Source organism: Bufo gargarizans, chromosome 5 (assembly GCF_014858855.1).
Source record: "Bufo gargarizans isolate SCDJY-AF-19 chromosome 5, ASM1485885v1, whole genome shotgun sequence".
Lineage (NCBI taxonomy): Eukaryota > Metazoa > Chordata > Amphibia > Anura > Bufonidae > Bufo > Bufo gargarizans.
The window spans coordinates 63,167,845-63,180,006 of NC_058084.1; the positions used below are offsets into that span (position 1 = coordinate 63,167,845).

The 12,162-nt window shown below is 41.1% G+C and overlaps 1 protein-coding gene across 2 annotated transcripts in view; it reads right to left on the reverse strand.

The window, feature by feature from the left end:
• The window catches only part of TRPA1 (transient receptor potential cation channel subfamily A member 1), a 166,998-nt gene that overhangs the window by 52,598 nt on the left and 102,238 nt on the right, over window positions 1–12,162 (reverse strand). For both annotated transcript variants that reach the window (XM_044295075.1, XM_044295074.1), the window contains exons 9-12: window positions 9,239–9,287; window positions 5,426–5,525; window positions 3,658–3,758; window positions 322–491 (exon numbers count right to left, since the gene is read on the reverse strand). In XM_044295075.1, the coding sequence (XP_044151010.1) occupies window positions 322–491; window positions 3,658–3,758; window positions 5,426–5,525; window positions 9,239–9,287 (420 nt within the window). The remainder of the gene's footprint in view (window positions 1–321; window positions 492–3,657; window positions 3,759–5,425; window positions 5,526–9,238; window positions 9,288–12,162) is intronic.

A 12,162-nucleotide genomic window follows, 5' to 3' on the forward strand; every position in this document is an offset into this window, starting at 1 on the left:
ATCATAGAGACATATTAAATTCAAAAGTTTAGATCAGTGGGCGATCATGGACCCCCATGATCTCTAGAGTTAGAGGAGAGAAGGTGCTCTCTCTCTTCAATGCTGAGGACTGAATCAAGATGACTCATAGACTTCTACTGAGCCTGTCCTGTGCAGTGAGGAGAAACTTCTCCCCCCTTGTTTATCAAACTCCCATTGATCTAAACTTTTAATACTGTATGTCTCTATGACATATGAAATGTTTTTTAAAAAGCTGGTGATCCTTTAACATTATTACAACCAATAAAAGTGTTCTACAATACCAGAGTGCATAAAACGTACAAAGCAGCAAAGTGCAGAGCTGATCTTTTATTCTTGGTTTTGGAATACAGAGACACATTAAGTCCAAGAAGATTGTTCACAGAGTTTGGAACACCATGGCGGCAGGCATAATGTAGTGGAGTGCAACCATCTGTGTCTTCATCACTCACGAGATTCTTTACGTCTGCCCTCTATAATTAAAAATTGTTGGAAAATATCCATTAAATGTAAATAGTCAACATTATCTGTGTTGAAAGAGACATTTAGATCTAACATAATTTACAGTACATCCATATAGTTTTATCCAAAACGTGAACTTGTTTTATGTAAAGATGAGCAAACCACTTGAGATTCATTTAGTTTAGTTCGGGTTGAAATCGATTCAGGGAGAACCAAATTTGCTCCAATTTCCTTGAGAGTTGGTGTATAACCCCCTCTAGCCTTCTGGATCTCATAACTTAAAAAAAAAACGTATCTCTTTTTGTTTATTTTTTATGAATGTTTTTCTCTCCCCCTCCCCAAGCTATGGACTGCAATGACAGCAATAATAAATAATGTCTGAGTGACTCTGACATGCATAGCTATGGGTAATCGCACGTCTGATGGCGTTAAAGTGAACAATACCTCCAAAAATGTAACAATACCAAAAAATTGAATTACAGTCTTGTGGAAATGTAATTCAAGGAAACAGACAATTGAGACTTGATTCTCAATTTCACGTTAACACTCATAAGAAGATTGCTGCAGTAATCATGTATATATGTTGTTTAATTAAATTAAACATCCCCCCCCCAAAAAAAATCAAAAAAAAAAATCAAATTGCAATTGTGTGGAAATGGAATTCACGGAAATGAGACTTGACGCTCAATTTCACGTTCAGACTCACAGGTAGATTGCTGCTTTACCTTGTGTATTGCTGCAGTAATTACATATATTTGCTGCTTAATAAATTGAACCCCACAAAAAAGGATACTGTGTACTAGGAGGCACAGCCAGCTACAGCCATAGCTTCTGTCTTCATTCTCCCTGGCTGTTAGCTTCCCTGCTTATCCCTAATCTACACACACAATTCTTCTCTGTAAGCTTAGCCTTTTCCTTTACTCTTCCTAGCAATAGAATACAAGTTTAATTGATTTATTACTGTCCCTGACCCAACCACCCTCTTTCACAGCCCAGCACAGAATGGCATTCTGCTCGTTCTGCTAGGGCACCTCCCGGCCTGCTTCAGCATTGATTGGCTCAACCAGGCTCTCTGTCATCCTGGGAGCCAATCAGGCAAGCCCTACCCCCCACTTCCTCTTTGCTTCATGCGAGACCCCTTCTTCCTCCCTAGTGCTTTTTCATTCTGTCATGTGTGCTATGGCGCTATGCAATGCTTTTTTGGATTAGTGTAAAACAAACCTGAAAAGATTCTGAACTGGTTTGCTCATCTTAGGAAACTATTGTAGTACTACTATAATTGAGAGAGTGAATGTAGTGCTGCTGACAATGGTATACACAGCACAGGCATGGACAGCCACTTCACCACTGTGCTGACAATATGGCATGAGAGTCAAGATTTAAAATGTACTTATTGTTTTTGTTTTTTATATTCATAGAATTAAAATATATACAAAATAATTGCTGATTGCTCGCCTGCTTCCCTTCACACTGCCATTAAAGAGGTTCTCATGTTTAATGTAAAAAATGCAAATCAGACATAAAATAGCACATGGCAATCTCTTTCTAACAAAGCTAAAACCAGCCCACACAAAACTCCAGAGATCTTCTCATTCATTGCTCTAATTGCACTGCTAGATTTATTTCTGCTGCAGCTCAGGGGGCATGTCCTTTATGCCGCAGCTCTCGCCCTATCACAGTTCAGGGGTTGTGTACTTTCTGCTGCAGCTCTCCCGATCACAGCTCAGGGAATGTGTCATTTTTCAGGGTGTATGTTCTTTCTTAGGGAACAGGCAGCTTTTTCCCTGCCACAGATTCTTAACAGTAGATAAGGCTGGTGACAGTTAAAGAATGGAACTGAGCTTGTGCGATGACCTCAGCAGGGGTGGACAGAGAAATGAGGAAAACAACAAACAGAAGGTGGGGCTATGCAGATACATTTTATTGAGTATCGCAATGATTATACAAAAATTTTAATGACATGCAATTACAAAAGTATTCAGATCCAGGTCCTGATTTGAAAAATGTAGAACACTTTTTGTGAGACAGCCACTTTAAGTTAAAATGTTTTAAATTACACAGCACTGGCTCATTGCAGTCACTATTAGGGGTAGATTGGGAAGAACAGATATATACAGTATATCAAATTTGAATGTATAACAGTCTCTTTGTACTAAGTGCATAGTATAAAGTCGGGTACATTCAATAGCAGCGGATTCAAAGTGTAATTTCTGACACCAATAAGGAAATATGGAGGCAGTTTGAATGGCTGCAACTTAGCAAGGGGATTAAATGTCCACTATTAGGTCTAGACTTTAGCTTTAACTGGCCTAGCAGTAGTCTTGGGTGATAGATATCTGAGCCATAGTCCCTCACCTTACAGCAGTGAATAGTATTCAGGTTTACAGCTTTTCACTCTGTTGTCTTTACTCCTAATTATTTGCTTGAGGCTGGATTACGTTGATCTCTCTGGAGAACCCTTTTTAGGAGCTCTGCAGGGTGCTTCCTCTCTCAGGCCACGCAGGAACTCCCCCTCCTTGCAAGAAGCAGGACCAGCCCATGCCTACCAAGAGGGGAGGAACAGGGTGGTTAGCCCTATTCCTGCCAACCTTTTTTCCATCCATATCCCTGCTAGTACTTATGGACAAAACTTGAGATGAGCAATGTTTTGAAAAATTTGATTAGCCAACGTCGCCAAAGTTAGCCAAGAAATTAGATTTGTTATAAATTAATTAGTCACAAATCACTATAAATCAGGTACATCCAGGCCATTCTGCTTTATGATATGGCCACATAGAGCGGCCGTGCTGCGGGCGAGTTTGGGCCATGCTGCGGCGAATAACCGGGCGGACAATTAGTTTCCTGGCTTTTTATTTTCACTTTGTCACTGTGCAGCCGCCATTTTAGGAGAAACTGATTTGTTACCGCAAAAAGTAAGAAAATTCTGATTTGTCGCGAATTGAAGTTTTTCTAATTTGCAGATACCCAAAGACATGGGTTACTACAGCAACTACAGGAAACTAGAATTTTGTCAAACCTATAGATGTGTGAAGGAAAGCAGGGAGTTTGAAGCTCTGAAGCAGAAAATGCAGCATAGATTCACATAAAAAAGTATTATGGAGACTTACAATTTTTTAAAGATTGTCTAAGCAAACCTATAAGTACAGTATGTAAGCATTCACAATGTACAAAATGTACCTGTAGAAATTCCTCTCTGATGTTCTTTAACCCTCCTGGCTGCAACACTGTCAGATGAAGGAAATTCCTTCCAAAATTATCCGTCAGCTTTACATCAGCTTCTAAAATTGGATATATGTCAGTGCATCAATAAATCAGAAATCACTATAGTTTAAAGGGTTGTCGCACTTCAGCAAATGGCATTTATCATGTAGACAATGTTAATACAAGGCACTTACTAATGTATTGTGATTGTCCATATTGCCTCATTTGCTGGTTTGATTCATTTTTCGATCGTATTATACACTGCTCATATCCAGGGGTTTACAGCCACTGCTGCAGCGCAGGTACGAGGTGGTCAGGACAGGAGCTGCTGCACATGCATACCTATGTGCGCTCCGAGAGTCCTGGCCACCATAGAGGCTGGAGCATTTTCCTATAGTGTGCAAGCATGACCACCACTGATGGATTGCAGGGTGGTTGTAACTCACATGAATCAAGCTAGTAAAGGAGGCAATATGAACAATCACAATAAATTAGTAGGTGCCTTGTATTAACTTTCTCTACATGATAAATGCCTTTTGTTGAAGTAAGACATACCCTTTAATGGATTGTCATCTCTCCACCAACTGTGGTGATGAGTACAGTATAAGTGCTGGGAGACGTGTATATCCCACCCAGATACCTCAGCTGGGTGAGATAACTGAAATCCATAAAGCTGCAATGGTTTCAGCAAAGTGTAGTTTGCTGAGACAGTTTTATCTAGATGTTGTTCTGGGCTGGATTTCATGTGGACTGGGGGATAGGTTTGGTAGTGGGATCTGCCAGTCCACACCCTTCCACTGCATATATTGTCTTTTGCCAGAGGTGATCGCAGGTGAGGCCTGCTGCTGTAATCAAGGAGGAATAAAACAACCGTCTGTATATGACTTAGAGGGACAAAGGCTGAGGAAGCCTGGGAGAGAGGGGAGCCTGAGAGGCTCTGTGTGGTCTCAGCCAGGAGAGCTAAGGGGCCATGAGACTTTGCAAAGCCTGAAGTTTGGTGGGCCCAGAGACGCCTACGGAAAGAGGATCACACTGTCAGAGTCGGGAGGACTTCTGGACCATCTCCCCCCCAAGGGTGCTGGTGTGGTCACAGCCTGGAGACTGCTATTTTAGCACAACAATCAAACCTACCACCAGAAATGACCCACTGGGTAAGCACCATATGACTCAGTCACATGTTTGACTTTTAATACTCAGTGTGTCTTGAAGCCACTTTTCATATGTTGAAGTGGTTCACGAGCAAGAGAAGGTTAAGGACCTCAATTGTCTTCGTGCAGCTAAACAATTGTATGTTCAACTTGTGGTTTAGTCACTGTGGCATTTTATTTCAAAGCACCAGAGATGTTGCAACAGCCTTCACTTCACCTGGGGAAAAATTCTGTTTGCTGCACTAGTCCTGTATCAAAATACCCTGACCAGGGAAGAATGACTAGTTGGGGTTGCTGCTAAGACCCAAGGCACACGTCCAACCAGTTAAGTTTCCTGGTCACAGTGTTTCTCAGTATATCACAGTGATGCTTTTGAATTGCATGCCAAATATTTGCTCCAAATATAAATATAAAATAAAAAATAATATTTGATAAAGTTAAATAAAGATTTTTATTTTTTAAATGGATCAAAATATGAAGAACAACAAATATGTTTTAAAGCAAGTGTTGAGGTTTCATTGGGAGTTTAGCATTCATGTATAGTCCTCAGGTTTACTATATTATTGCCAGAAGACTTGTAAGTGTTTGATTTATACCTTTTTCAAGAAGTAAATTTACAATCTTCCAAGAAGAACATGAAGTAGCCATCAGAAGAGGCGTGCGCATCTCATTATCCACACTGTCAATGTTTGCTCCCTGTAAATAAGAGAACAATGTGAGCACACAGCGGAGGAAGCATGAGATAAAAATTTAAAACCAATATTTGTTGACAGAAAACTAGTCAAAAGACTCTCACCTGTGGTCTCTAATAGACTAATGGTTGTGTATTGCTCTACTATAGCACCATAACATTTCAAAGTTATACACCGAAGAATGAAAAGAGCTAAATTATAACATGAGGGCCATTTAATAGATATAAGAATCCCTTAGTCTATGTATGAAAAGCAAATCTTTTTTCAAAGGTTCAAGGTCTACTATAATGTTATTTGAGTGGAGATAACAGTCAATGCATGCCATCTGACTCCTTAGATGCCACTGTCAATAGTGACTGTGGCATCTAAGTGGTTTCAGAGGGGCACTGTCACCAATAGACACTCCAGCAAAAAATATTGTGGGGTGTTAGTGCCTTTACATTGCAGCTGGGGTTCTAATTAAGGCTCCTAACTAACTAATAAATAGTATAAATAATAAATCAATCACCTATTATTTTAAAAAAATCCCTGTTAAAATTACTTTTTTCCTGAAAAATTAGTTTTTTTTTTATACAAAAGAAAAGAAAAAAATATCCACATAATTTGTATCACTACATCCATAACCAGTGATGGTGAGTTTGCAGTGTTTGCCAGCGAACACATGCAGGCTGCCATCTTTAGTAAGGTAGACTCACCCGTCTGGCGATGCACAGGTAAGCCCTTACCTGTGCCTGTGCTGGGAGCCGGTCTGAAATCAAATGCCGTCACCAGGAGCAGGCAGTTCCGAAAACAGCCGCCGGGGGCCTTCATTGGGCTGTTCTCGGAACTGCCTGCTCCCGGTGACGGCATTTGATTTCAGACTGGCTCCCGGCACAGGCACAGGTAAGGGCTTGCAAACTGACCATCACTGTCCATAACAACTTAAACTTATCCTGCACATTGCCAGAATTCCTAGTGTTGGTGTATCTATCACACAAAAAGTAGAAAAAAGGAAATAAAAAAGTCTTATGTACGTACTCCTAAATGATACCAATAAAAACAAGTTGCCCACAAAAATCAAGGGTTTTTATTGTAGTAAAGTAGAAAGTAGTAAAGCTTAAAATGTATACAAATTTGGTATTACTGTAACTTTACTGAAATAGAGAATAAAGTTATACTGTTGTTTATGGGATACAACAAATTCCCCTAGAGAACAAGTTAATAAAAGTTAACGAATGAGTAAAAAACAAACCCTCTTTGACTTGAAGCAGTGCTTCAGTAATCAACTCCATCCATAACACAATTGAGCTGTGTAGTTCTGGTTCCTATTTCCAGTGCCACAGCTATGGCAGAACAGCTTTTATCAGAGGAGGTGCCAGGAGTTGGAACCCTGCCAATCTGATTTTGATGGGATATGCTAAGGATAGGGCGTCAATATAAATGTCCCATCAATATAAAAGTAATCCGTATATACTGCTCTAAAAGCCAGATTAAACATGTAGCTTTTTTAGACAATACAACAGAAGTTGTGGGTGCTAAGATGGTGAGTGAGGATAACTGGCATGAGGATCCAACGTATACAGCCAGCATTAGGCTTATTTCACATGGGCGATATGGAATGAGTCAGGGTCTGTTAAGGGATAAACTAATGGTTTTGCACACAATTTTGCATTCAATATTTTTTCCACATGGATGCAATTATTTTTTGATGCATTTTTTACATATGCGAAGTAAAGTGGATTGCATCCGGATACCTTCCATTTGTCACACAAGCCCCATTCATTTCTATGGAGCCAGGGTTGTGTGAAAAACACACAATATAGAACATGCTATGATTTTTCCTGAACACAGACCGATTTCATTAGATGGGTCAGTATTCAGTCATTGATGAGGCAAGAGACTTGGAGGGCGGGCAAAGGAAGAGGCTGGGGAGGAGTAAAGTGAAAAGAAGGCAGAGCAGCCTGGGCACCTACACACTGAACGCCGCCCCTGGGCACTTACACACTGAACTCCTCCCCTGGGCACTTGCGAGTGCTCATTTGCATATGAATTAAACTTCGTTTTTCCTGCTGGTGCAAGTCTAAAGAAACGAACAAAGGTACCGTTACAATCCTGTATAGGTGTGCTACAGAGCCATGTAAGCACTGTATATGGCCATATGGAGGTGACAGACTCCCTTTAATGCGTTTTGCACGTGCGTGAGAAAAATCGGCATGTTTGGTACCCAGACCCGAACCCGTACTTCTTCACAGAAGTTCGGGTTTGGGTTAAGTGTTGTGTAGATTTTATTTTCCCTTATAACATGGTTATAAGGGAAAATATTAAAGATTGGGTCCCCATCCTGATCGTCTCCTAGCAACCATGTGTGAAAATTGCACCGCATCTGCACTTGCTTGCGGATGCTTGCAATTTTCACGCAGCCCCATTCACTATGGGGCCTGCATTGCGTGATAAACGCACAATATAGAGCTTGCTTCGATTTTCACGCAACGCACAAGTGATGTGTGAAAATCATCGCTCATGTGCACAGCCCCATAGAAATGAATGTGTCCGTATTCATTGTGGGTGCAATGCGTTCACCTCACGCATTGCACCCGTGCGGAAAACGCGCTCATGTGAAAGAGGCTTAAGAAGACTCAGAGAACAGTACTTACATGGTGAGTCTTAATAAAGGGAATTCTCTATAATAAAGACAAACAAACTAGTGGTGCTAAGTGGACACTGGGCCCAAAAAAATCTTATTTTTAAAGGTTTGTAAATAATTTTTGTATTAATATTAAAAATCTCCGTCCTCTGCTTTTATAGCTACCATGTATACATATGTAATATGGAGTAGTTTGAATTTGGACCAGTTACTAGCTATAGGAAGAAGTAAGTGGTAGATGGAAAGATACATAGATAGATAATCTAGTTAACCTTCATATAATGGTATTGTTGATCAATCATTCACTGGCCAATTGATCATGAGCAGGGTTGGACAGTGTTGTAGGCAGGTCCAAACTGACAGAAGGCGGGGCAACACAAGTAGGCAAGGAGAACAAAAGTAGGCGGTGCCAGCAATACCGCAGTGCAGCACAAAATACCACCCCAGCAAAACCAAATACCACAGTGCGGCATAAATACTACTGTATCAGCATCCTGACATACAGTTGATTTTAGGAGGGCACTTGCGGGCACCAACCAGGTGCATAAGCAATTGATGCCCGTAGCGTTAATTAATGCTGAGAGCATTAGACTGCTATGTATCTGGCCAGCGGCCACGAGAAGAGCTTAGGTGGCCCCCTGGACAAATGGAGAATTTTCCATGTAGTGTCAATGGTCAGTCCACCCCTGATCATGAGTGTTGTTTTGTGGTTCTCAGAAGGGCACAATGATCTTGCACGTTTCATTATTTGGACTGTGAGAACTACCAAACAACCCTCCCCCAGAGAGTAAAAATTTGTTTTGAAATATATGGTCCTTTGTTAGGCAATATGCTGATGGTAGTGATTCACAAGGGTATTTAGAAACATGATTTTAATTTCCTTGCCATATTATTTAGTAATGTTTTCTGTGCCATTAGTTTTATCGATTGCGATCAGACGTATTGCTATAACTAGCCATAATTACTAATAGTAGTTTTATTACAAGTCATTATTGATTAAGTGCTTAGTTTATTGAAGCAAATTGACAAAAATATTGCAACAGAAATCATAAAACATTTTATCTATTTATACAGTTAATTGAAAATGTAGTTACCAATGATAATAAATACTCTGCCAGGTCCACATGATCAAATAGGCACGATCTGTGGAGGAAAAACAGCACCAAGATGGTAAATGCACAAACAAAAAGCAATAGTTAAATGGTTCATAAAAGCAAACATGATTATAGCCTTTAAACTATGAACTTTTTTTAATATAAAATGAACATGATGCATTCACTCGTCTCATTTCTACACACGTAAGTAAAAAAAGCAAAGATTCTAACACTTCTAGGTAAAAAAGCAAATAAATTATTTTGTATTATTTTTTTCCTTCCCTTTTTAAAGGAAGATACCACATGCTGCGGTATTTTCTCCGTCCAAAATTACGGAACACTTGCCTGAATGCCAGATCCGGCATTATTTTTCATTACAATGTATTAATGCCGGATCCGGCCCCAAGTGTTTTGGAAAAACGGATCCGGTTTTGCGGTCTGCGCATGCACAGACCTTTAAAATGTGAAAAAGATAAATACTGGATCCATTTTACCAGATGAAAACCGGAGAGACGGATCCGGTATTGCAATGCATTGGCAAGATGGATCCGCATCCGGATTCGTCTACAATTGGTATCCGTTTGCATACAGAGTGCCGGATCCGGCAGTCAGTTCCGGCGATGGAACTGCCTGCCAGAATCCAACAACACAAGTGTGAAAGTAATCCTTAATCCCATTGAGAATCTTTGACAAGACTTGACGCTCTCCATCCAGTCTGACTGAGAGTGAGCTATTTTGGAAAGAAGAATAGGAAAAATGTCAGCCTCTAGATGTACAAAGCTGGTAGAGACATACCCCAAAAGGCTTGCAACTGTAATTGCAGGTAAAGGTGGTCTTACCAAGTATTGACACGTTCCGGAATTTTATTTATAACCTTAAATTTATTTATTTATAACGATTCATTTTATTATACCTTTACACACACTTGCTACTTTGTGTTGGTCTATCACATAAAATCCCAATAAAATACAATTCATTTTGTGGGTGTAATGTGAAAAAATTTGAAAATTTTCAAGGGGTATGAATACTTTTTCAAGGCATTGCAGTTCTCTAACTTTGTAAAATTAAATAAAGACAGCATTCAAATTTAGTCCCTTGAGACCTGATCTTGGGTTTTACAGCTGACAGCAGATCATCCTGGATTCGGAAAGAAGGTACAGAAGTAGAAAGGCTGAATTTGTCACATAAAAGGAAGCTGTCGCCATCAAAATGCAGTGCAATATGCAGGCTGCAATATGTCAAGTGGGCGGCCCTATCAGTGATTGACAGCTAAATTTGCATGAGTATGCATACAGGGAAGGCTGTCAGTCACTGAAAAGGTCCACCCACAGAACTCCTAAGCATAAAAAGAGCAGATATTTAAATGTATAAGTTACAAGTTAATCCAACAGAAAGAGAGAATCCAGCTTCTCGTGAAGTAAAAAATTGTTCTTTATTGGCTCATCATTAGTGTTGAGCGAACTTGTGTTTTAAGTTCGGCGTCTAAAGTTCGAGTTCAGGTTATCGAAGTATCCCGTTATGGATTCTAAATTCCGTTATTGTCCGTGGTAGCGGAATCCATAATGGGATACTTCGATAACCCGAACCCAAACTTTAGACGCCGAACTTAAAACACAAGTTCGCTCAACACTACTCATCATATAAAATCCACCAAAATCACAGGAAAAAGGTGTAGTAACATGTTTCGGGCTACAGAATCCAGCCCTTCATCAAGACATAACACACATATTAAAACCATTCCTTTTGCTGTAGCACAAGGTCCAACCCCCTCTAATCAGCAAAGTGCCCGCACCTGGAGCCTGGAATGGGAACCTTTCTGCGGTCCAGGGGAGGAGATCCAGTATCATAGGTGACTTAGGCCACTTTCACACCTGCGTTAGGTGTAGGTCCGTCTGCCATCCGCACAGACGGATCCGCACCTATAAATGCAAACGATGGCATCCGTCCGCATTCTATGTAAAAAAGTTTAAGTCTAAGTGTTAGTCAGACAAATCCGTCCCGACCCCACACTGAAAGTCAACAGGGGACCGATCCGCCCACAATTGCACCATATTGTGTCAACGTCAAACGGATCCGTCCCCACCGACCCACACTGCAAGTCAGGACGGATCTGCCCGGTTCCGCATGGCCAGGCGGACACCAAACTGCTGCAAGCAGCGCCCCGGTGTCTGCCTCCAGAGCGGAATGAAGGCGGAACGGAGCCAAACTGATGCACTCCGAACGGATCCACATACATCCAGAATGCATTGGGGCCAAACCAATCCGCCTGGGGCCGCCCGTGAGAGCCCTGATACGGACCCCACAGGCAGACCCCAAAACGCCGGTGTGAAAGTAACCCTAGTTACACCTTTGCTTCATGGACTAAAGTCAGAGGTGAGAGCTGCAGCCATTTCTATCATTGTTTTATAAATTACAAGTTTTACAGCAAGACACGGAGGCTCATATTGCTTTCTCCTTCTTTACTGTCCACCAATAGCAGCAAAGAGAAAAAATTTACATACAGGAAATAACCATAGTAACCCAAAGTCCCTCCTCCATGGCCCCTATAATAGGCCGCTCTTCCTCTGAACCTTCCTCTTTCTTTGCTGCTGCCAAAAGTTAAGTACACCTATGGTTCTGTCAATTTTTTAATATTGTGCTTGTATTGTCAATTTCTTGCTGCGCTGTTTCATGCCAGGGTGACTAACCCTTGCTGGCAGCACTCCTTAGGTGGGTTGCTACCCACATTTTATTATTTTAGGTGTTTTATTTTCGTTTTCAGATTTTTCCCCTTTAGGTTACCCCTTGCGCTTTGTGACCCCTTCACATCGCTTTCCCTTTGCTGCCAGAGTCTCCCTCTGCGGCGTCCCTTGTCCCCCCGCATTACCTAAGTACCGGAGCTTATCCAGCGCAGGAAGGAGAGCTCACTACATTCTCGGCCGGCG